This window comes from Eulemur rufifrons, chromosome 20, assembly GCF_041146395.1.
Source record: "Eulemur rufifrons isolate Redbay chromosome 20, OSU_ERuf_1, whole genome shotgun sequence".
Taxonomy (NCBI): Eukaryota; Metazoa; Chordata; class Mammalia; order Primates; family Lemuridae; genus Eulemur; species Eulemur rufifrons.
The window spans coordinates 35,780,766-35,807,135 of NC_091002.1; the positions used below are offsets into that span (position 1 = coordinate 35,780,766).

A 26,370-nucleotide genomic window follows, 5' to 3' on the forward strand; every position below is an offset into this window, starting at 1 on the left:
GCGCCGCCGTAATGGCAAGCGAACTGGACCAAACTACTTGCACTTTTCCCCTCTGCGAAGATCTCTGCTTTAGCTGCCGAAACCGCGCAGGCGCAGGCGCTCGACAAAAACGCGCCGTCAATTGGCATCGCCCGTGGAAATGCTGCGGCCCGCGGGGCTCTGGCGTCTGCTGTGGCGACCTCGGGCCCCAGGAGTCCCCGCGGAGAACCTTGGCCGTAGGAAGGTCGCCTCTGGTGTCTCTATCCCCGGCGGCACCTCGCCCAGAGCCCTAAATATCTTCGACCGGGATTTGAAGAGGAAACAGAAGAACTGGGCGGCCCGGCAGCCCGAGCCGATGAAGTTTGACTACCTGAGGGAGGAGGTGAGACCGCGCGCGTTACAGCGGGGAGGAGCAGCGCCGAGGCCTTGTCTTCAGGTCCGGGAGCGCTCGCTGGGCTCCGAGCGACACCGCCTCGCTGTCTGACCTTGACCGGAGCCCTGCCTCCTCGGCCTCTGGTCACGGACGGGCTGGGCTCAGAGATTTGTAACGTGCTTTTCATTCAGGCATGCATTCACTCACGCAGCAAATATTGCTTGAGTTCCAGCTATGACCAGGGCAAAATAAGACTGCTATCCTCATGGGCTTTCATTCTTGAGGGAAGGGGGGCGAGACAGACAGTAGACAACGTAATTTCAGGTAAAGAAATAACGTGAAGCGGTATCGTGACCGCCACTGCGATGGGGAGGCCGCTCTGGCAGACAAGGTAAGGGATTAGCCAAGCTAAGATCTGGGGCGAAAAGCCTCATCGGCAAAGAGAAGGACCAGTGCAAAGCCCCTGAGGCCGAAAGGACCTCGTGGAGGTCTACAGTGACGCTCGATAGAGTGGGAGAGGAGGTTAGGAGGGCCCAGGTCATTAGGGCCTTTCAGGGTAGGACTTTGGATTTTCTTCTCCATCTGCGCTGTCCATCCAGTATGGTAAGTGCTGGCCACATGTGGCTACTGAGCACTTGAGATCTGACTAGTCCAAATGAGATGTGTTGAAAGTGTAAAAATACACACTGGATGTCAGTGACTTGGAATGTAAAAGGGAAGTAAAATATCTCATTAATATGAAAATTGATCGCATGCTGGAATGATGTTTTTGATGTATTGGCTTAAAGAAAATATATTAAGATTAATTTCTCTTATTTCTTTTTATCTTTTTTCTTATATGGCTACTAGAAAATTTTAAATTACACATGTGGCGCTCATTATTTTTAGACAGCACTGCTCTAGAAGAATGTGAGGCTCTTGTTTTAAGCAATGGAGTCGTATGATCTGATTTATGCTTTAGGAAAATCAAATTAAGATTTCTGATTTGTCTGTGCTTCTCTGAGAGACCGCTTCCTCTCAGCCCAGGTAGACTTGGGACTGAGGGTTTCTACTTTCAAGACACACAGCACCGAGCTCAGGCCTCAGTAAATGTTTTTTTTTGGAGTGGAGCAAAATTGGAGCCAAATATAACAAGCTCTTTCAAGCCAACGTAACAAACATACATTGAGCTCCTACTTTGAGCAGAGCTCTGTGCAAGCACTGGCCTGATCAGATGATTGACTGTGTTCTCAGGAAGCCGTAGATGAGACAACTGCTCGGAGGCTGGTAATGTCTATTATAGAGATAGAAAGTAAACTATCAATAAATGTTCTGTATCCTATTTGTAAGCCATGGTGTACATACTACATTGCTGGTTTCCTCATGAAGGGTTCGTGATGTCATGTACTTAGATGTGCATTCCCAGCCTCGGTTCTCCAAGAAAAGCACCTGGCTTACAACTTGACTGAGGCCTTGCCTATGTTCAGGACTAGAATAAATGAGATAAAGTGTGTGAGTTCTTTTTATAGTAAATGAAAGGTATTCATATTAGGAATGATGTACAAAGTGAACTCCTCTGGGGAAAGACATTTGTGCCTCCCTTACCCTCTTCCCCCCAAAAGTTAATATGTCTGTGTTTGGAACTTTCAAGTCCTACTAGCAATTCTGGTTTGTTCATGAGGGAATGCTTAGAATGCAGGGAGTATCAGACTCCCGTGTCTTTATTCCTGCTAGTTGAAGCTGGCCTAGCAAAAAGTGGGGGTATCTACTTTATGACCTCTTTCAAATTGGAATGCAACTGAGGCGGGGGAGGCATACTTTATTCAGTTTTGGCTATTTCTAACTTGCGAATGTTGCTCCAAAAAGTTATTTACTCATTTAGAAGTTCCACAAAATTTGTTAGTCATCAAATAATAGTTTTTATTAAATGACCACTTATATATTGATCTGTAATAAACCTCAGCTAATTTTTTCGCTTTCATATACTTCATGCTCATGTCTGTGGACAATAATGTACCTGTTGTGTTCCTGTTGCTTTTCATCCTTGTTATCTTATATCGTATGAAATGTAAAGGCCAAAGAGATGTGTGTGTGTATATTTTTCAAGAATGTTTAGTCTTGATTTCATTAAATTGACTTCTGAATTAATTTGCCTCATTTGTTTCCTGGATATATTTTAATTTATATTCCTATTCAGGTTTTGAAAAGAAAGGTGCTGTGGTGAAATAGAAAAAGAGGTAAAGGGAAGTACTTATGTTGAAATATAAGTAACCTAAGGATTGTTGCATGCTCTGTTAACCTAATCTTAACCTGTATACGCTCTTAAAATCCTTCAGGTTGGAAGTCGGATTGCGGACCGTGTATATGATATAACCAGGTAAGTGATGATTACCATAATATGATACAATCAACTTTTGAGTGGAAACGCAAAAGATTAAATGTTGAGAGCTTGATATCTATAATGACAGAACCTGGAGGAATTTATTACCAGGATTGGTGATTTGAATTACTCTGTAGGTCTGTCCTTTTTTTTGTCTGGAAGAGCAACTCTCTCTCTCTCTTTTTTTTTTTTTTTTTTTTTTACCTTAAAAAAAAAAAAGTATGGATGTGGAAGCACAAACTCATAGCTATCTCCATGCCTTGAATGACTGACTTACTGGATTTGGCCAAAAGCCAGTAATGGAAAGATTGCTCCAAAAATGGAGATAAAGAATTGCCTACATGTGAATTTTTAAGATTTACTAAACCTAGGTTTAAAAGTTTAACTAAAATTAACAAACTGTTTTACAATTAAAGTGAAGGAGAGAAGTCTGCCTAGCTTTGTTCCCCAATCAGGTTATGTGAGACTTTGGCATTGTTAATGACAATAAGGTTTCTATGGTAATTATTAACATAATTACAGGCCAACTTGAGAAAAGAACACTGTCATCAAGAATTATTGAAACCTTGATGGATTCATTACTCTATACATTAGGCATAATCAAAGCTTAATAAATGTGAGAACCATAGTCAAATAATGGTTTTGCAATAGAATTACTCTGTGATATTAGCAAATTACTCTTTATGTGCTCTTTTGTTTAAAAGATATCCATTAAATTAGACCAAGATGTGATTAATTTATTACATTTGTCTATAAAAAAGGGAATTTTGTAAAATCACAAACTCTTTTAATCATATTTTAGATGTATCTTTGCTACTTAAAAGAGTCTTGGGATGAATGAATTTTGTAAGGTAAAAAAACAGTACTTCATAGTTGCAAATAGGCATCCACATTTCATTTGTTTCATTAGTTCCATTATTTTAAAGATCTGAAAAATAGCTACTGTAATTATTCACCTGGATTATAGGTCATTTATGATTTAATAAATGAAATACTGAATTTTGCAAATTAGTTCGGATTTTACCATCTTTTTATTATATGTCATAGTACTGAGCAAAACACAGTAAAGTCTATGGAGAGATCTATGATTATAGCTAAAAGCATATCTTAACATTAACTCTTTGGAATTAAATTACTAAAATTGTAGTCTAAATATCCTTGCATTAACATTCGAAAGTGTAGTTTATATTGTCAACACTGATCATTTGTTGATTTTTAAAAATGAATCGAACACATTATCAAGTGTCTTATTTGTGGGATTTAAGGCTCACTTACTATTGGTATTATGATCAGTGATAATAATAACTAGTAACTAACTTGTTGAACATTTACACTGTGCTAAATACTTTACATGTACTATTTCATGTAGTTCTCTCACCAACCCTGAGGCAGGCATTTCCATTTTACAGATGGGGAAACTGAGATCCACCAAGATTAAGTCACTTGTCTATTATCACAGGGTCAGCAAATTGCAAGCCCAGAATTTTAACTTACGTCTTTCATATTCTAAAGTCTGTATACTTAACTGTGTCGTATTGCTGTGTTCATCATCAAGATATAGGGCATTAGATAATAAATGGTTATCTGTCACCAAAGGTTCTCCATCTATGTACTGGTATTCTATAATTTTGACACAGAATTTTAACAGAAATTGAAAAGAGACTCTTCCAGTTTTTTAGGAAAAATATTATTAGTACATAAAATTTTAAGTTTTCTTGTCATAAATTTATCTTAAAGCCATGAGCTACAGTTAGATGTCTGTACTGATTTAGAATGACTTGATATATTTAGAGGAGTCAGCATAGCATAGAGGATAATAGTTCTGGTTCAGGATTCAAACTGACTAAATTCAAGTACTGCTGCTTATTAGTTCAAGTACTTGGGTTGACTGACTTAGCTTTGGACACTTAGTGCAGTACTTTAAACCTGGTAAGTTTTCAGTAAAATGAGTTATGATTTAATTTTTGTTGTTTTTTTTTTTTTTAAGCTTAACATATTAGTACTTCATGGTGTTTCACACAATGATTTCTAAATGTTCTGCTGCTTCAACAAATTTGAGAAATAAGGATAATTATTAAGTTCCTGATAAGTATGTCAATTATTTGATGTTAATTTACATAAACTTCTTTTCAATTGTATCTGGGTATGTTATTAAATTAAAATACCCATATTAAATCTGTTCTTCACGTCCGTATCCGTATCATGGAGCTACCTTATGAAAGCTAGTTCATTATGAGGTCCCATGAATGGCCAGATCAGACAGACTTGCTCTATGCAGTGTGCTCTCTGGTAGATGTAGCTTGGAAGGTGAGACAGAAAAGGCAGATAATGTGACTGCCTGAAGTTGTTTTTACTAAAGTGTTTTTACTTAAGAAAAATTAGTTCTTAATTTGTGGACTGTATTATTATAGAAAGAGCATAATTTCTGTGTCTGTTTTTTAGAGATTTCTCCCTTGCCTTGGATCTTGGTTGTGGAAGAGGTTACATAGCACAACATTTGAATAAGGTATAGTTATTTGATTACTTTATTTACCCTGAAAAATAAAATCGGCTAATTTTAAAGAAAGACTTTCTTAATTTAATTTGTATCATATTTAGATTTTAATTATATCAGAATTGCTAATATTTTTTTAAGTGGTAGAACTAATGGTGGTTTTCTCCCTTCTTAAGTATTTTTTTCTTAAAGTGTTTTTTCATCTAAATCCATTTTATACAGTTTTTCTACTGATACATAATTTCTTTAAATCTATATGAGATATATTTCTCTTTGTTCCCACTTTGTTCAGACATTTTTGATAATTCACAATAAAAATCAGATTGAAATTCAGACAGAAAATGTGGTTAAGGCAATTTTTTTTTAGCTAGAAAAATATTAATTTCATCAGTTGGTTAGAAATCTTTGTGTGATTAAATGTAAGTAGCCTTTATTAATGCTCTTACCATTTTATTTTATACTTTCTAATTCAGACCCTAAAGACATTCATTTGTTCTTTTAGCTCCTATGTATAGGACACTGTGCTGGACATGGATATTACAGTGGGATTTCTATATAAAATCTGCTTAGATAAAAACATACATTTGGGCCAGGGTAGGGAGGGGGGTGAGGCTCTCAAAACACTCCTATTGATAAAATAATAAATGCTACAGAAATGGTATAGTGATTAAGGTGCAACATGAGTTAAGGGAAAGGAAAAATCAGTAGGGGTTCATGTGCCAAAGCTTTCTCATAGGGTCCAGAATCTGACCTGGGATTTTAAAGACTTTGGGTTGGTGGTTCATAGCAGTGAAAGTCAGGGCATGGCACGAGGAAAGGCACAGAGATAGAATGCTGTACGGTGTGATATAGTGATGTTGCAGGAAGATTAATTTGGGGATAGTATGTAAGAATGATTGAAGAAGAGAGAGGATAGAGAAATAGACCAGTTAGGAGGCTGTGTTAAAGGTGGTGGAGGCATGAGAAATAAAGGCCTGCCACCCGTGTGGAGACAGCAGATATATATGATGGGATGTATGAGAGAGACCTAGTAGAATCAATAAAGCTTTATGACCGATTGGATATGGTGGGCAGGGCAAATCCATTCTTTTTGTTGGGCAGGCCAGAAAACATATTTATTTATTCCTCTTTGAGTCCCTTCTATATCGAATCCACCAGCAAATCTTATTTGGATTTCAAAATATATCCATAACTCTACCACTTCTTACCACCTTCACCATTACCATATTGTCCAAGCTACTGTCACTTCTTGCCTAGAGTATTGCCGTAGCCTGTTAGTCTCCCTGCTTCTACCTTTGTCCCCGACAGTCAGTTTTCAGGACAAAGTAATTCTTTTAAAACACAAATCAATTTGTCAGCTCTCTGCTCAGAACTGTTGGCTTCTCATCTAACTTAGTAACAATTCAGAGTCTTACTACATAAGGCCCGCAGTGATCTGGTTCTTCATCATGTCTCTGACTTTATCTCCTTCCTCTCACTCCTACTTTTCAGCAACCCTGGCCTCCTTACTGTCTCAGATAGGCCAGGGCTTTGCATTGCACTTGCTCTCTGAGCTCTTCCCCAAGGTATCTGTGTGGTTTGCTTCCTCACCTCTCTCAGGTCTTTGCTCAAATGACCGCTCATCAAAGATCCCCTCCCTGAGTACTTTAGAAAATAGTGCCCCTACTCTTTGCTGGCTAGTTGTTTCATTTGTTAGCCCTCAATGTATGTTTATTTGGCATCTGTCTTCTCTTACTGGACTTGCTCACTTTTGTTCACTACTAAATCCTAGTACTTAGAACATATAGTGAACATTTATTAAATGACTGTTGCATGTATAACTTAATATATGTTATTAAAGGTGTTTATGTACCATTCTGATGTTATGCAGAAAAATACCCTTGTAAAGGTGAAAATGAATCTATATTAACACTTTCTCCTTTAGAAATTTCAACAATTATTGTATTTGTTACTGGGCTTATTTATTTGTTTGTTTTTGTGTCATCTGATCAGCTTTAATTATTCCATTGCAGGAAACTGTTGGAAAATTTTTCCAAACCGACATTGCAGAAAATGCTTTGGTAGGTAACTTTTTAACACTGTTGGTTTTTGATCTACTGGTATGATTTTTATTTCTTTATTTCTTTATATTTATTTCCTTCAAAATGAAAATAGCAGCCAGGTATGGTGGCTCATGCCTATAATCCCAGCATTCTGGGATGCTGAGGCAGGAGGATCACTTGAGGTCAGGAGTTCGAGACCAGCCTGTGTAACATAGTGAAACTCTGTCTCTGTAAAAAAATAAAAAATTAAATTAAATTAAAATTTTAAAAAATGAAAATAGCTTTATTTTTTATTACAAATATGACACATATGAAGAAAAATTATACAATATAGGAAATACAAAGGAGAAAGGAAAAATCACCCCTAGTTCCACCACTGAGGCAGCAACCAGTGTTGACATTTGGTCTCCACCTTTGCAGACATCTAACTATCTCCCCCTACACAATTTTATATGAACAGTATTATGCTAACGTTCCATATTTCTTAGAGAACGTCATTCTTTTATGTCAATGAATATTGTTTATGTGTGTACTGTCTTTTTAGATGGTTACATGGTATTCTAATACATGAATATTCCATGGTTTATTTAGCCAACTTTCTATTGAAGGGCAGTTGTATTTCTAATTTCTCAATAACGAACATCACAATGAACATACTTATGCAAAACAACTTTGTATCTTTGATTGATTTTTCTCCCTGGGTATCAATTCCTGGCAGTGGAATCTATGGATTCATTGATGTTCATTTTAAGTTTTTTGATATACATCTTCAGACTGCCCTTAGAAAGATTGAACAAGGACATAGGAAAGTACTGTTTTCTTCTTCTCTTTGGCAACTCTGGACCAGTCATTTTGTCTTTGTCAATTTGATGGGCAGAAAGTAGAATTTCATTGTTATTTTTACTTACATTTCTTTGCTTACTAGTACAGCCGAACAACTGTTGACACCTTTTAACTGTTGGTATTTGGCTATTGGTATTTCTTAACTTGTGAATTTTTAAATAATTTTGTGATGTGCCTGTATCTTGTACTTTATCTACTTATAGCCTTTGTGTGTTCTTATTCTAGGTGATTTGTAAGAGCTTGTTTCTTAGGAATATTAATCTTTCATCATATGTGTTGTAGATAATTTCTCTAGTTCTTTACATTGTTTATTGCTTTTTAAATGTTGTTTATTAGTTTATCATCAAATATATCAATCTTTTCCTTTACATTTTCTGGCTTTTCAGTCAGGTCTATTTAGGCTTTTTTGTCTAAGAATATAAAATGTTCACCGGTATTTTCATCTGATTCTTCAGTTATTCCACTGAAACTTTCAGCCTTGTGAGATTTGTTTGGGTGTGAGATGGGTATCCTGTTTATGTTTTTCCAACTAGCTAGTCCGTTTTTCTGGCTGATGTTACGAGTCATTTAAGAAATGTTTTTTCAGTGCCTTCTTTGTGCCACCTCTTGGGGGAGGAGTAGAAACTGCCAAGTAAATGTAACATTAACATCAATTCAACAATGACTGTTTTAGTAATTGAGATTCTGTATAAATGTGGTTTTGATCTTTTATTTTTTACCATTAGAAAAATTCCTTAGAAACAGAAATTCCTACTGTCAGTGTTTTAGCTGATGAAGAGTTCCTTCCCTTCCGAGAAAATACATTTGACCTGGTGGTTAGCAGTTTAAGGTTGGTAATCCATTTGTACTTTTAAAAAACATATATATTATAAATAGACAATTTATGCCATAAAGTTTTACTATTACATGATAAAGAAAATAGATAATGGAATAAATTCTTAATAACTTTTTTTAAAATCACAAACCAGTCATCTTGGTTTATGAACTATAAGATTTCTATGGTGAAGAATTATTCTGTGCTCCCTGGTCTAGATAATATGATTTAGTACCTCATTTTTTCTCCCCAACTTTCCACAACTTGTTAAAATTCATCTGTGATAGAAGAGTTTTCATCCCTCATGCAACTTAGTATTTTGGAATTGCTATTGATGGGGGCAAGAGTTTAAAAGAGTATACTGGCTCCTGTATTCAAATGCTAGAGTACCCTTATCATAACTCATTCTAGCAAATATGGGAAAGCTAGTATTTCCTTCAACTTTAATTTTTGTTCTGCACAGAATTATAATCCTCAAGGTTACTTTTTTCCCTGTGTGTTTTCTACCATGTTCTACATTTATTACACAAATATGTATTGTAAATATTTATTGAATAGGTTATAATATACAAGGCACTGAGCTAGATGCTTTGGGGGAATATAAAAATGAAATCAGACAGGGATCCTGTCCTCAAAGAACTCAGAGTCTAACAGAAAAAACGTATTCTCTGTGGTATCTTATTTTTCCTGTCTTCTTAAATTCAAATAGATTTTCTTTCAAAGATTGAACATGGACGTTCTCCATGTCCAATCCAATCCTTTTCACAGCTGTTTTTAGGGCAAACAGTCATCATGGTTCTTGCAAGACTTTGCCACTTTGGGCACTAAAAATCCAATGTCCTGGGAAACCCCTCCATCCCAAGCAAACTGGGAGAGCTGGTCACCCTTGATGTTTTCTTCAGTTAGTTTTTAATTTCTTTCCTGCTTTTTTAGATGTGCTGAACAAATTTAAAAAGTACTTACATTCTGTCATGAAATGAAAAACGTTCAGGGCCTTGGTCTAAGGGAAAGAGCCCTGGGTAGGGGGTGAGGACTAAAGTTTTAACATTAGCTTATCTGCTTGATATTTGCAGGTAACTAATTCCTTTGCTTTCAGTTTTCCTGTAAGTATAATAGAACTTACCTCCTTAGTTTTTAAGGTGTCTAGTAATTGTCAGAAATCATTAGGAAAGGTAAATGTGAGCTTATGGTTTGAAATGGGTAGTCAGTTCTGTCCTGGAACTCAGCATAAGAGGGTGCCAGCTCTACCAGGAAGTGTGATTGTACTCTACAGAGACTGAGGATATGATTTTTGCTGTCACTCATAACTGTAGTTTGGGAGAGAGTAAATAGAGTCAAAAGAAAATTAAAGAAGTTTATTAAGAACATAGAGCTCTGGTTTTTGGGGGGATTTTTTTGGTCACCTTAAAAATGTGGGGTATACTACACACCTGTTAGAATGGCCAAAATCCAGAGAACTGACAGCCCCAAATGGTGGCAAGGATCGGAGCAAGGAGAACTCTCATTCATTGCTGGTGAGAGTGCAAAATGGTACAGACACTTTGGAAGACAGTTTGGCAGTTTACTACAAAACCAAACATACTTTTACCATACTATCCAGCAATCGTGCACCAGAAGGAGATGGAAACGTGTTCACACAAAAACCTGCACATAAATGTTTGTAGCAGCTTTATTCATAATTGCCAAAGCCTGGAAGCAACCAAGATGTCCTTCAGTAGGTGAATGGATAAACTATGGTGTTTCTGAACAATGGAATATTATTCAGTGCTAAAAGGAAATATGCTGTCAAGGCATGAAAAGATATGGAGGAAACTTAAATGTATACCAAATAAAAGAAGCCAATATGAAAAGGCTACACATTGCATGATTTCAACAGTGTGTGACATTTTGGAAAAGGCAAAACTCTGGAGACAGTAAAGATCAGTGATTGCCAGGGTTGGGGGACATACAGAGGATTTTTAGGGCAGTGAAGCTACTCTGTATGATACTATAATGGTGGGTACGTGGTATACATTTGTCCAAACCCGTAGAATATACAGCACCAAAAGTGAACCGCTATATAATCTGTGGATTTTGGGTGATGATGGTGTGTCAGTGGTAGGTTCATCAGTTGTACAAATGTCCACTCTGGTGAGGGATGTTGATAATGGGAGAGGCTGTGCATGTGTGGGGATAGGGGTATGTGGGAAATCTCTGTACCTTTCCTTTCAATTTTGCTGTGAGCCTAAAACTGCTCTAAAAAATAATAATAATACAGTTTTTAAAATGGAAAAAAGTAAGATGTTATTTATCAGAAAACTCACAGAATTAAGCTTTTGGTGAGTAACACTATTTGCCTTGGGAGGGAAAATGTTAGCTCTGTGGATGAATTTTATCTTTTTCTAGGCAAGTATGACTAAGAATACTATATTTCTCTAGCTTAATTGTTTGATTTAATTGATGAGTTTCTTTGAACATGTTATTAGGTGCTTATTTTTACTACTTTCTACAAATAAGGTGTCATAATGGCACTGTTTAGATAAAATGCCTCAATAGAAATGACTTTTACATTATTCAGTGATGAATAATCACTGATAAAAAATAATAAAATACAGATAATTATGTCAGATATTTTTGTTTAAGCAAAGTAATATATTGACATGGGAAATTTTCTAGTGTGTCAGAAAGGTTTTCCCCCTACAAATATTTATCATTTTAAAACTTTCATGAAAACACTCAGTGAATTTTGATATGTGATTTCAGACTTTAAAATTAACTTCTTTTTTGTGGCTCATGATTACTTATTATAATACTAATTATACTCATTAAGCTAAAATAAATATGTGTTTTCATATTTTAGTTTGCACTGGGTAAATGATCTTCCTAGAGCACTTGAACAGGTAAGAAGACTTACGTTAATTTGACTGTCCTGTGGGCTTTTTTTTTATTATTAGGAACTTAAAGATGTTTCTATTTTTACAAACTGTTTTCTTATGGGTATGACAATTGGAGAATGGAATAAAATTATTTTCTGTGGGCCAGGTGTACCTGGTGCCATTTAGCATATTAAGAAGTACATTAAGTACATTCGCTGCTGACTCTCCTCTCCTCAAGAATTTAAGATATCTAATTGTAGAGATAAATTTTAAACATATGAAAAGCTTAGTAACTGTGCAAAATAATATTGATATCATAAGACATTTTCTGTGTAGATTTCTTCTTTCCTGTAATTGCCTATAAATTTTTTGTGGGTAGAAACCTACTTATTTATATTTGTATCTTCTCCATGCTATATACTCAGAGGATGCTAGGTAAATTTTTGTTGATTGACATTTATCAGTGAACACATGAGCAGTAGATAAAAAGCATGTGTTCAAAGAAGGGAAAGAGATCACTATGGCTTGGAGTGACCTAGAAAAGCTTCAAGAGGGAAGAAATACTTGAACAGGGTCTTAGAGAGTAGGTAAGATTTGGATTCGGAAGGCATTCCAGGAAGGCAGAATCACAAGATAAGTGGGGAGGTACAAGAGCCTCATTAGCTTGAAGGAACGAAGAGAAAACCTGTTGGGAGGATTAATATAGTGCTGGAAGATGAGGTATACTGTATTGGAAACAGATTTAGGAGGATAGCTCATGATTTTGTGGGCTGGCAGTTTGGACTGGATTTGGTCAGGAAATCTTCTGGGGCTGTCTTGGCTCACAAGTGTGTCTGATCAGCTGCCAGACTGTCTGGGAGCTGGCTAGCCTAGGACGGGCTCAGTGGGCACAGCTGGCTTGTCTCTGCTCCACGTCTCTCATCCTCCCCCAGACTAGCTCAGGCTTGTCTGCAACGTGGTGGCCAGGCAGGGTTCCAAGAGAGCAGGTGAAAGCATGCAAAGCCATTTGAGACCTAGACTTGAAAGTTGCACAGTGTCACTTTCACTACGTTCTTTTGGCCAAAGCAAGCCACAAGGCCATTCCAGATTCAAGGAGAGAGGAAATAGACTTTATCTCTTAATGGAAGTTGTTAGAAAATGCCATTTCAAAAGCCACAGATACAGGGAGGATTGTGATTTATTTATTTATTTATTTATTTTGTGTGCAATCTACCATGCTTAAAAGTTTTTTTTTCCTTTCAGTGTTTTTCTGATTATAAAAGTGCCCAGGTACAGTGGCTCACACCTATAATCCCAGCACTTTGGGAGACCAAAGTGGGAGGATCACTTGAGGCCAGGAGTTCGACACCAGCCTGGGCAACATAGTGAGACCCTGTCTCTCTAAAAAAAAAAAAGAAAAATTAGCCATGCCTGGTGACACACGCCTGTAATCCAGCTACTTGGGAGGCTAAGGGAGGAGGATCCCTTGAGGCTAGGAGTTTGAGGCTGCTATGAGCTATGATTGTGCCACTGCACTCCAGTCTGGGCGACAGAGTGAGACCTTGTCTCTTAAAAAAAAAACAAAAAAACTAAGTTGTGTCTATTAGAAAATTTGAAAACATACAACATATTTTATAGATATTAATATTATTAATGAATATGTAGTTCTATCTTTATAACTACATTATGCAGCAATGACTTTCTGACAGTTAGTTGCCTTAGGTGTTATTTACTAAATCATCTGATTATTAATTTGGCAAAATAAGAATGTAGTCATAAAATGTTAATTTAGACACGATGTATTTATTCTTTTTAACATTTATATGTATCATTTTTGAATGGTTTTGTTGTCTTGTATTTATTACAGATTCATTATGTTTTAAAACCAGATGGAGTATTTATTGGTGCAATGTTTGGAGGCGACACACTCTATGAACTTCGGTGTTCCTTACAGTTAGCAGAAACAGAAAGGGAAGGAGGATTTTCTCCACACATTTCTCCTTTCACTGCCATCAATGACTTAGGACATCTGCTTGGGAGAGCTGGCTTTAATACTCTGACGGTGGTAACTATCAAGAGAATCAAGTAACCCATTAATTACACAGTTCAGAAACAACTTCTTTTCATTGTAAAGATAGAAAACTGTACATATTCATGGTTTTGTGGAAAGATTTTGGCACTTTCTCTCTTTTTTCTTTTTTAAGGGAAAAGCTATTATTTAACATGTTTAGTTTATATGAATACATCTTAATTGACACAAGGTAGGAATGTAGAAATTTTTAGTATTTGTTACCTGAAAAAGTAGCTCAAAAAAATATACCATAGTTAACAAGGAGACAGTTTTCTAAACATACTACTCCATCGAAATTCTCCAATCCAGAGTTAGGTGTAATATGGGAGTTAGAACATTCCAGATGATAGAATAAAAGGGGATATGCAGGGGCTTTTATAGTGTTACTACCACCACTGGCCCTCATTTGAAACAATGCCATATGAAGCAGAAATGAGAGAATGCGCATTCTCAAGGCCTAGGGTTAGATCAAGGTTAGAGAAGGTAGAACCAGGTGAAACACTCCGTTGGGCTTGAAAGAAGACCCATCAGCAGTCAGTGGAGAAGAACCATGAAGTCAGCATGGCACAGTGATGGGATAGGGCATTGGTGTCCAACAGGGGTAACTTGTGTCCTTACCCTACCCCTTTACTAGCTACAGCAATTTGGGTAATTTACTTCACCTTTTTGAGCATTTATTTCTTTTGGAAATGAACGTGTGTTACTTACCTCAGGTGAGTAGTAAATAAGATAAAGGGTTTGCAGTGCCTGTACCATGGTGGATGCTCAGGGTCTCTTTAAAAATACTGTAGCTTGTTAATGTAGAAAAGTATATAGATGAAATGGTCATGATCTCACTAGTCAGAGATAGTCTTATTAAAAAGCTTACACATACCATGATCCATGCGTGTGTTAAAAAAAAAAAAAAAAGAGAAAGAATAAAGTATAGTAAAATGTACATAGAGAAAGAATGAGATACAGAGCAAAATGTAAAGTTATAAGTCTCCTCCTCCTGACTTGACATCCCATCCCTCTCCCCAGAGATTTGTTAACTATCCTCTATGTGCATCCTTCCCAAACAATTTTTTTCTCATAGACCAGAATATAGTTACATTATTTAAACCCACACATGCAATAATATATACGCTCTTTTGCTTTTTTTTCCAGTCAATAACGTATCTTGGAGATTTTCTCCTGTAGACATACATCTACCTGATTCTTTTTTAGCAGCTATATAGTATTTTATTGAATAGATAATCTTTATTTAAGCAGTCCTCTGTTAATGACATTTAGATTTATTTAGGGCTAGTTTCCAATACAAACTTCTACATTTAGTGTTTAACACAATACAATTTTATCACATTACAACCACATGCCAGTTGGACAGCCCATCTCCATCTTGTAATTTTGCTGTCTGGCCATGTGTCGTTTAAGGACACCACAGCCAAAGATGGCATGGAAAAGGCTCACTAGCTCTTTACTACCTTGCCCCTCTTTTTTTGGCCAGAAGAAATGTCTGAGATATGTCTGGATATTTGGAGAGCACCAGTGTTCTCTGCCACTGTACCAGAAATAACTCCTGCATCAAGCTTCAGAAAGCAGGGGCAGTCATTACCCAGTAGTTCGTTTGAGAAATAAACTCTGCATGGGCCAGTGGTGTGTTCATTTCCTAAACAAGCCAGTGCAGTATTGGCTGTATTACCAGAAGTAGAATGAAAATATCTTGGGAGATGGCCATATTTGGCTTGATTCTGGGTGCCACATTTTAAGAAAGATTCATATTAACTGTGTCCAGGGAAGTGTAGCCAGAACATGTAAGGATCTATAAATTTTGTCTAGAAGACTAGCTCCCCCCTCCAAAAATCTATGGTGTCCTGGAAGAGTTTTCAAAGACTTGGAGAAGAGGTTAATGGCTTGTAGAGTATAGCGTAGGCTTATGCTGTGTTGTTCCCAAGGAGAGAACTAGAACCAGTTGATAAGAGTTTTAGGGAGATTTCTCTCACAATGGAGAATGTTTAATCCGCAATTTGAGATCTTCATAAATCAAGCATAAACCAGATGACATCTGTGAAGAATATTGTAAGGAAGATTTCCTGTTTACCATGAGAGATTTGGTCTGGATAATCTTTTATGATGCCTTTTCAAATCTGGTTTTTTTATGATGAATGTCAAGTGAATATTCTATTTTCTTTTTAAATAGGACACCGATGAAATTCAGGTTAACTATCCTGGAATGTTCGAGTTGATGGAAGACTTACAAGGTAAGGCATTTTAAAGAATTTTTAGACTCCATTGGAGAGACATATTTTGAGAGCCAACTTTATGGCAGGCAGTGGGGCTAAGCTCTAAAAATCCATTGGTGAGGAGAAAACAGACTGTCTTCATGGAGCTCATGATATAAAATGGAGGAGACACACCAGGCAGCTGTCACAAAGATAAGTGTTAAATCCAAATTGTGATTAGTGCTATGAAGTAGAGGTATATAGTGCAATGAATGGTCATAAAAGGATGGCAGGACTTTCGTAAAGAGTGTGTTTGAGGATGGTAGAACATATTGGTGACTTCCTCCAGCCACAGTTGGCAGCTGAGGTCCAGGCACAAGAAAACGGAGAGCTGGGTTAGTTTAGGAGTGGGCTTTTGTCAGGGGGATAGGTCCTGCTCTGACAGAGTCAAAGAAGTCTTGTCTAAGGAAGTGGCAATTGAGCTGTGCTCTAAAAAAATAAAGATGAGTTAATTAGGTGGAAAGGGCAGGGAAGTGAGTCCCAGGCAAGGAGAACAGTATATGCAAAAGCCTATGGCAAGAACTGAAAGAAGGGCATTTTGGCTGGAGTACCGAGAGTAAGAAAGAAAGTTAAGTGATGACGTTGGTGGGTCAGTGAGGGTCAGAGATCACACAGCAGGCCTCTTTTGGCCTTGTTACAATTGTTTGTCCGTCCTTATCTTAAAATGCCCCTTGAGGGTGTATGGACTAAGGCAATGGAGATGAGGAGAAGTGAGTGCATTCCAGAGATATTTAGGAGGTAAATTTGACAGTTCTTACTGGTGGATTAGATGTCGGCAGATGAAGGAGAGAGACATTGCAAACGTAACTGCTGAGTTTCTAGCTCACATAACCAGATATATGGTGCCCTTTATTGATAGAGGAAACAGTAGAAGACAACCAAGTTTGGGCAGGGACAGTTCTTGAGTTCACACTTTGATACATTGGGTTTGAAGTGCTTTTGGAATATCTAAGAGGAGATGTGAAGTAGACATTTGAGTATAGGGAGATGTAGCTCAGAGGAGGCTGCTGGCCTGCTTAAAAAGCTGTGAGTCATTTGTGAATAGGTGGTGTTTCAAACAGTTACCTATGGCAAGAGCAGGGAGTGAGCAAAGAAAGTAGCTTGGTACTGAGCCTTTAGGAACCTTCTGTATTAGTGACTGGTTAGAAGAAGGATGAGCCTGCAAGGAGACTGAGAAGGAATAGCCAGCCAGGTGTTTGGAAGAAACATCAGAAAAGTGTAGAATTGCCCGAACCAAGGGAACGGTGTTTCAGAACAAAGGGAGCACCCAGCAGCATCAAAAGCAAAATACAAACTGAGCAGAAAGTCCATTAGATCTAGGAACAGAAGATTATTGGCGACCTTGGGTAGAGTTCTTTTATTGGAGTGAGGGAAGGAGAATATTAGGAGTAAGTTAAAGAGTACGTGGGAGGTGAGACAGCAAATGTATGTTTTTCTCTCTAGAAGTTTGGCTGTGAAGAAGAGGTGAGAGATGGAAAGGTTACAGGTGTCAGAGGAGAGGAGAGGAATAAGAGATGGGATCAGATTTTGTATTTTGTTTTGTCTTAAGACTTGAATTTATGTAACTGCTGACTGGGAGAATCCAAGTGCTTCCATAGAAGGGTGACTCTAGAAGAAAGAGAAGCAATAATTGATGATTCAGGTACCTGAGAAGGTAGAGGCCAGCAGAGGGGTTGACCTTGGATAAGAGAAGAAGCAGATTTATAGAAGTAAGGGAGGAGAACAGAGCCAATGGAGCAGATATTTGTGTTTGATAGCAGGAAGTTCCCATCCCATGGGTCTGTTTTCTTTGTCAAACAGGAAGCAATTTCATATGCTGAGCATGATATGGTCAGAGGTTTGAGAATTGAGTGGAGATGATTTGAAGTAGTCATTGTAGAGAATGGGAAAGTGAATTGACCAGGGAAAAGTTAAAGAATTTGAATGGTGCATTTGAGTTGATAAGATACATCAAGAGTAGTTCACAGCTCAAAGCCAGGCACAAAAAAGCAGACAATTGGGTTAGTTTGATTGGAGTTTGCTAGATAAAATTGACAAAAAGACTCTAAGAGTGTAATTGGAAGAATCTATGCTGGAATAAAAGGGAAGTGGGGGCAAAAAGAGTGAGCTGATGAAGTGGGAGAAAGTAGAGCAGCCATGCACAGGCGATCCCAAGGTGGTCAGAGAATAGTCACGGTTGAAGTACCTGAACGTACTGGAAGGACGGGAGGATATGAGCAGAAAATGAATGGGATGTTTGATGGTTTTGAAAGTAAAGCAATTACAAGTGATAACTCGGTCTGGAACTTGTCACAGAGGCAGAGGTGGAGTGATGGAGAAGTTCATTAGAGATGAGATTAAAAAATCTTAGCTTGATGGTTACTAACATCAAAGTCACCCAGGGTGGTGGCAGAACTGAGGATATAGGGTAAACCCGGCCAGGTGCCAAACCCTTCAGTGAAGTAGAGGAGTGACTAGCCTGATGTCTGACAGCAAAGAGGAGCAGGGGAAGGTAACAGCCAAGTGGTCTGGGCCTCATCAGGGTGAGGGTGCTAGATAGGCTGGGAAGTAACAGCCTGTAAGAGGCTCTGAGGAGTACCAAGGACACAGATCCAACTCTGAATGCAAAAGTAAGCATCTGTTCCTTGAAAGGGATGCTGGAGAGGTGATTTTTCTCAAAAGAGAGCTTCAGCTTGCCTCCTTTGTGAGAATTTGTGAGTTTCGTTTGTTTTTTTACACAGATGTCATAGTTTTGATGAATGGGGGAAGCTGGAGAGGTTAAAGGTATGTTATGTGAAGCTAGGGGATCTTTAATCTGGCCCGTGAAAAATTGTAAGATGATTTAAAATAAGAGGATTATAAAAGTAAATGTCTGGTCTTTATTTACAGATTTATGAGTTTTTTTTTTTTTTTTTTTTTTTTTTGCAAGCGTTGCTGCACTTACTTTCCTGTATTACATGTGAGAAAGATTAAGCCCAAAGAGAACTACTTGCTTGTTTGTGGCAGAATTAGGTGCCCAACTCTTGCCTTGGTGCTCTCTTAACTGACCCTATTGCTTCTTGGAATTGCCCATTTGTAACAAAGTTCGTCTTGCCCATTGTCCAGTGTCCTCTGAGTATGTATGAAACTTCTGTCAACTTTACAGGGGAAAGATGTGTAGCTGAAATGTATCGTTGTAGTCACTTTTCATTCATTATAATGTAATAGATTAGCAGCCTGTAGCATGCATGCCCAAGATGACAGAGGATCAATAATATGACTCCCTTCCCAAGCACCGCCCCCAGCACCTTTATCCAAAGGCCTGAGAGATAGTGGTGGGCTGATTTCTCTCCATTCAGGCTCTAATGATAAAAATATGTTTCAAATACAGCATTTATTTTTGTTCTGCTGTATAATAAATGCTGTGCTCATGATTCAAGAGAGAAATGAGAAAGAGACCTATGAAATGAGAAAGTAGACCTATTAACTACCATCCTGACCAAGTTATAAGACATTTCCAGGCCCCTAAAAGGTTGCCTCATGCCCCATCCCAGTTAATAACCCCTCTTCCTCTAAGGGTCACATATTTTGGGGCACTATTGCCTAATTTTTACCTTTGAGAAGCTTTCCCAGTGCTTTTCGTTTTCACTGTAAAGTCATTTACAGCAATGCATTTTAGTCTTTGATATCTCTTACTCTTAGGAGAATTAAGAGGAATTATTTAAAGATAACATATCAAAGGAATATTTTACAAAGTAGATATAAACATTAACTGACTGATTTTATATTCATCCACTTACTATTTATTGGGCATCTACCATGTGCCAACCACTGAGTCAGTGGTGTAAATACATAGTTCTGGTCTCAGAGAGCTTCTAGTCTAGTAGAGAGGAAGAGATACACAAAGATAGATAGATATTTGCATTCAACTGTAGAATGAGATCATTGTTTTTTTAAGTACAAGAAGAAACACAAGAGAAAAAGCCCTTAAATCTGCTTAGGGAGTCAGAGATGTTTTTGCAGAAGAGGCAGCACGTAAGCTAAAATGAGTTTGCCAGGAGAATGAAGGCGGGTGGGTTCAGGTTTATGGGGGTGGGCATTACATTCCACACTGAGGAAATGGCCAGTGTAAAATTGTAGAGGTGTAAGCAGATATGCACATTCTTCACTCTCCTGATGAGGGAACTGTACCATAATTCAGTATCACATGAGTATGTAGAATGGGGAGATATGGGAAATGACAGAATCAGAGGCTTCTGGATTTTTTCAGGTGAGCTTTGTAGTGTCGTGGAAGAATTTTGCAGAGGGGAGACAATCAGATAGATTAGAGTCTTAGAAATCTCACCTTCCAGCATTGTTTATGAGGCATAGTTTATAAGGAAGGTAAGACTAGAGCTAGCATGGCTAATTTGTCTTGTTACGTAGAAGGAAACTGAGGCACAGAGCGAAGTTAAGTAAATTGTCCAAGATGATGTAATTAGTAAGTGGTAGAGCCAGGATTTAAATTTAGTCAAGAAGCCTGATTTGTGTCCTGAAATCTCAACCACTCTACCACGGGAAAAGTCAGAGGCAGGTGGGATGGGAAGAAGAGTGGTCGTGGGATGAGCGGAGGAGGGAGAAGAACTTGGGAGACTTCCAGGTGTGCTGCTTTGCCAACTAGAAGACTGTTACTTTCAAATTTGTTTTTGGTATTTTACATTTGTAGTATACTTTTTCTTCATGGTTGTGGTGTGGTCTCATTTAAGCTGCTATTATTAATTCACAGGAAAAAAGTCCAGAATGTTGACCTAGTTTTACAAAACAAGTTGCATATCAGCTGACGAATGCATGAGAAATTTTCAAGGCTTTCACAGTGGTTTTAAGGTAAGTTCAGTTATTTTTTTTAGACAATACTCAGTATTGTTCCTAGTAATCTGTAATATTAATAAACTAGGAGTTTATTTTAATAAGCTGTTGAACTTAACCTTAAAAACACTGTGAGAGTCTTAAACAGTTACCTGCTGGCCAGATTTTTTTTGTTATCCCAAAGCCCAGAGCCAGTCAGAAGTCCTGAAGTCCCAGACTTTTCTAGGTGATCTTCAGTAAATGTCTACCATAATGTATTAGGAAGTATCATCATTCCATTTTGAAGATGATAAAATTGGAGTTTAATAGAAGTTGAATGAGTTTGCCCCAGGTCACGTAAGAGTTAAAACTGGGATTATGATCTCAGAGTCCAGACTCTTTCAACCACGTCACACTGCTTCCTCGGGAGAAGGGAAGTTCTGTTTGGGTGGGGGCACTTCTCTGTGAGGGAACGGTGGCCCGTTGCCCAGTTACCGCCTAGGCATGCAGTAGTGCTCTTACATTTCTGTATGGCTGACCTAGGTCAGCCCTTCAGACAGTGTTATGCCTACTAATCTTAATTAATATATCCTAATATTGTTTGTTTAGCAGACATTTTAGAATTCTAGTACATCATATATTTACATTAAAAAAAAATTAAATTTGTTTTCCACTGGTGTAGTCTGTGTCTAATGCATAAGTAAGCCATAGCAGCAGGAAGTTGAGCACAAATAAAAGCACCACACCTGTTATCAGCAACAGTCTCTTCTAGTGTGAGTCCCAGTTTACCTCTGATCACTTGATGTGGTTGCTACTTGCTATGTAGGAGAATGTTTTTAAATTAGATTATGTAGTCGGTCTAAAACATTAGCACTAGAAACTTTTAGAGACCATCTAGTCTGGCTACCTTGGAGACCCAGGGTGTTTGGTTTGAGGTTGTCCAGCCACTTCCTGACAGAAAAGTATGATCCAACTTTTTCTTGTTGATTAATCTACTAGTTTGAGTCTATTCCTCATGAATTGGGGCTGTTATACTCACAGGATAGGGTACATTGATTGTAGTGTCAGAGAGTCATTATTTTAGGGAATAATAGGAACCTTTGGGATTGAAGAGAAGGAAAAGATTTTGTTATTGCTGCTAATTGGTTATTTTTAATAAGGCCTTTGAAAACTTGGTAGATTATTATATTTAAACTGTTGAAGAGTACTGATATTGGAGAGTTGATATTTGTTTTTTAATTTGTGGAAGTAGAAAAAGAAAACTAAGAAACTGACACTTGATCACGTAGTACACTTTAATATAGAGAATACATATAAAGAATTTTTATTTTTGAAATTCTTTTAATTTAACAGACTAGAATGTGCCTTTTCAAAGTAATTTTAAGCATTTGCATAAAGAAACATCAAATATACATTAATTTTTATTGAACAGTAGAATAATATTTATCCTAACTTTTAACCATCAACTCGAAGGAAAGAAGTCTAAAAATGAATTTTAAAACATTAAAAGAAGTGCCTCTGAAAATAATACACATAATTCTTTCCTAATCTGGGAGTAGTAAAATATTGTAAAATCTGAGAACATACAGTAGCTTTGGTACTATCTAATGAGTCTCCAAGCCCTCTTCCAAGTTTCACAATCACACTTACATGTATGGCTAAGGAGAAGTGAGGCATTGTGGCACTGGCCTGTCCTTCAGAGAGCAGCTAAAGGGGCATAAGATGTGGCATCCTTAGAAAGGCACTTGCCAACTACTGACAACTCACCTGGGGGAGCCAGTCACCTTGATTTTGCCCAGCTGGCTTACTTTAGACCATTGCTGGCAAGTAAAGCATTGTGGGCCTTGCATTCTGAAATTCGACTTCACCCGTCTTAGTATCCAAGAAGCTTCAAGTTATTTTGCTTCAGAATTACTAAGAAGCCTAGCTATAATCTGAAAGTGAAGCAAGATTTAGGTTAGTTTACATGACTATTAAAGAATGGGAACAGGTGAACTGTTGGATGGGATGGGGTTAAATCTGTGATACTGAGCTGCTGAGGGTGTTTGCTGTATTATCTCAAACTGTAGTGTTGTATTTTTAGGTATGGGTGAGAGTAACTGCTCTTGGAACAGAAAAGCCCTGCTGCACCGAGACACGATGCTGGCGGCTGCAGCAGTGTACAGAGGTAAGGGAGCTGTGGCCCCTCCTTTCCACCGGAGCCTCACTGAGGAATCTGTGCTGTGTCATGTTGATTCCCTTAACATTCCCCTTAACGAGAGTCCTTTCCCATTAAGGCTCCATCAGACTTCATGTCGTTTCCTCTCAAAACACAGATCCTGTAGCTCTTTTTCCAGACAGCATTTCTTCTGTCCTTACTATTCAGCCTCTTATCATTAAGAATTTTTCGTGTAAAGGGTTGTCAGATTCCTGCAAGTATCCTCGTACCTATTTCTCTTTGGAGGACATGAATGTTATTGAGCAGATTTTTTTTCCTACTTGCATTTTTTCAGACTTTAATTTTATCATTGATCTTTACAGAAATGTACAGAAATGAAGATGGTTCAGTTCCCGCCACATATCAGATTTATTACATGATAGGATGGAAATATCATGATTCACAGGTAACATTATTAAGACAGATCATTTTTCTTAGTGGGTTCATGTTTCTGTGGGTTTTTTTTAATTATTGTTTATTAACAGGGTGAGTTTTTTTTTTTAATTTTTAAATTTTTTTTAGAGACAGGCTGGAGTGGGTTGGTGTAATCAGAACTCACTGCAACTTTGAATGCCTGGGCTCAAGCAATCCTCCCGCCTCAGCCTCCCAAGTAGCTCGGACTACAGGAGCATCATCATGCCCAGACAATTTTTTTATATTTTTTGTAGAGATGGGATCTTGCTATGTTGCTCAGGCTGGTCTTGAACTATTAACCTCAAGCAGTCTTCCCACCCTGACCCCTTAAAGTGCTAGGTTTACAGGCATGAACCACTGCACGTACCCAGTTTTTTTAGTCAGGGCTGTCTGTATCTATCTATTTCTAATATCTTTAATCTTTATCATTATTTTCAGGCAAGACCAGCTGAAAGAGGTTCTGCAACTGTGTCATTTGGAGAGCTGGGAAAAATAAACAATCTTATGACACAGGAGAAAAAATCACAATAAATATTTTATTCAATGTTAATGTCCAGAATTTTCATCAGAAATAGATAGCTTTCACATCTAAAATTACTGCATTTTGAAGCAAGAAGCACTCTGTAAGCTACTTACTAATAGACTTTTCAAATAATTGGAATAACCTAATACCACATCTATATTTAGTGATCATTTCAGTTTCACATTGTTTCTGTTTTCATAAGGATGCTGTTAGCTAGTAATTTGGGTGTCTTGTTTACAGATTCAGCCTAAAAGCAAAGAAAATATTTCCCTGAAAAATTCACAAATATGCTCACATATAAACATCTAACTTGATGAGAAAACGTTATTCATGTTGACATTTTGTACCTTTTTCTCTTTCTAGTCCTTTGTTATTTCTGTAAGAGGACCATAGCCAGAGGTCCTCTTGCTCTGGAGGAGATGAAGGGAAGAACAGTTGGTAGGTTCTTTATAGTTCTGGCTCATTTAGAGTGAAAACATAGACTTTATATAATTACTGCTATAAGGCACAAAAGTCAAATTTTATTTATCAAATATACTTAAGCCAGAATTTTATTTGTCATGGTGTCATCTTTGCCTCAAAGAGAAATAGATGATTCGGTACTTTCTGCAGAGATACTGTGTAGTTTTGGACTTTAGAAGACCATATATCTTTATTGAATTCTTCCCTACCTCTTTTTTTAAATCATGTGAATTCTGATCTTATTTATTTTTTACCTCCATGGTCTGAGTGGGACCACCATGGTTTTTATGCCCCACCTTATACCTTAGGGAAGAAGAAAACATTTTAAAGAATTACAGAGGCAAAATCACGTATAAAAGTTTCTGCACAGTGATCAAATGTGCAGTTAATTTTAGGCTTTCCTTTGTAATTTCAGGCCTTACGCACTATTATCTTAATCCAATTTCACTGTCCCACTGTCATCTGGTAAGGTTCAAAATTATTTGGAAATAATCAAGCTCAGACAGAATAGGTGGGAAGAATATAGATGGTGATAAGATGGAAGTGGGGAGGAGGCCAGGAAACAAACAGGAGTGAATGCCCAGACTGATTTTTCCAGTCCGTCGTGAGCTGTTTGCTGTCCTTTCCATTTAACCTGAGCATGGCCCCAGCCTCCTCTCCAGTAATTTATGATAGTCTTTGCTTCTCTCTCCTCTTAGTCTCTTTCTCCTCTATTTTCTTTCCCTCTCTCTACTCTATGAGCACCAAGTTCTTCATGGGTATAGGCTTTGTCTTACCCTGTACATAGCATCATCCTTTACGCATAGTAATAGATACTCAGTTACATTCTGAGTTGAATTAAATTGTGTAAAAAATATGCCCTTTAAAAGACTAAGTTAAAAGTTAAAAACCGCAGGAGAAAATTACTATTCTTGCTCTCTTCAGTTGGGAAAATCTTTGATATTTGAAATTAGGGTAGTCTTGGTAGCTTTTTTGTTTTGTTTTTAACACAGTGAAAGAAAGAACCTGTGAAGAGAATTTGGGGAATATTTTTTAGCTTAATTTTCAGAATTTGAAAAGACAGAACAAACGACAAAAATCCCTGTGTATTAAAGTGCAAACTGATGATGAACATAAATTCCAGGGTGTCTATGTTCCCAAAAAGACATGTGTTTATGTGCATTAATATTTATTTTTGAAGAGTGCACATAAAAGTGTAAGTGGCTATTGCTGAGAAAGGGATCTAAGGAACTTGGTGAGTCTGTGTCATTTGTTTGTCTGGGATGCAGAAACTAGGAGGGAAACTTGTCATTTTTTTTTTAACTCTCTGTAAATTTTGAAAATTTTCCTACCAAAGATGCTACTTTCATTTATTTAATGCCTACAGGGTATATGTAGGTGGTAGGGGTGGGGCTGGGGAGGAATCTACCCTGGGCTATCTCAAAAATAAACTCTATTAGTTTATAAAAATAAAGGAAAGAAAAATTAACACATTGAGGACTCTTGTTTAATCTGAGTGACAGTAGTGAAATTATTTATTTTAGTGTGAATGACAGTAGTAAAAATTTTTTTTTCGTTAATATCTGCTTGAAGTATGCTATCAAGCTTTAATTGTTCAGAACCCTCAGGAAATTTATATTTATGAATAGCCAAATTTTCCACATGATTAAGAGCTCATTGCTTTAAGCAACAAAACTTTAAAAAAAGTCTTATCAGAAATTTTTTCAAAATATGTTACATTCTTAAAGGTGTATGGAAAATAACCATTTCTTGATAACCCCACAGGTATTATCATAAACTCAAGTTGTATTGTATCGCTTGTTCCCGGACTGACCGGCCCTGAGAATGGTGTGGTTGGCTTTGTGTCTTTTTTCCAACAATTTTCTTATTTGCTGTCAGTTGTGAGTCTTGACAGCTTGACCAAAATGAACTTTCCTGAGTCA

At 37.5% G+C, this 26,370-nt stretch overlaps 1 protein-coding gene across 3 annotated transcripts; it reads left to right on the forward strand.

Annotated features, from left to right (window-relative positions):
- The first annotated feature begins 77 nt into the window (after positions 1-77).
- On the forward strand, positions 78-23,994 carry NDUFAF5 (NADH:ubiquinone oxidoreductase complex assembly factor 5). 3 transcript variants are annotated; one of them, XM_069495974.1, is made up of 12 exons: positions 78-361; positions 2,668-2,708; positions 5,154-5,217; positions 7,218-7,265; positions 8,816-8,919; positions 11,744-11,783; positions 13,002-13,028; positions 13,606-13,803; positions 15,989-16,049; positions 22,936-23,019; positions 23,373-23,455; positions 23,902-23,994. In XM_069495974.1, exons 1-12 carry the CDS (start codon positions 140-142, stop codon positions 23,992-23,994), a joined length of 1,065 nt encoding a protein of 354 aa, XP_069352075.1. In that variant the 5' UTR covers positions 78-139. The 3 variants fall into 3 exon arrangements, with proteins under 3 accessions (XP_069352075.1, XP_069352077.1, XP_069352078.1); XM_069495976.1 differs by lacking the exon at positions 13,002-13,028; XM_069495977.1 differs by lacking the exons at positions 13,002-13,028; positions 15,989-16,049; positions 22,936-23,019; positions 23,373-23,455; positions 23,902-23,994 and adding an exon at positions 13,943-13,960.
- Positions 23,995-26,370: the final 2,376 nt, after the last annotated feature.

Bases quoted from the DNA above. Each gene is read 5' to 3' on its own strand.
- NDUFAF5 (XM_069495974.1), top strand. From the start codon at position 140: ATGCTGCGGCCCGCGGGGCTCTGGCGTCTGCTGTGGCGACCTCGGGCC. The intron at 362-2,667 runs GTGAGACCGCGC...AAAATCCTTCAG, and splicing joins TTGACTACCTGAGGGAGGAG to GTTGGAAGTCGGATTGCGGA. The intron at 7,266-8,815 runs GTAGGTAACTTT...TTTTACCATTAG, and splicing joins ACATTGCAGAAAATGCTTTG to AAAAATTCCTTAGAAACAGA.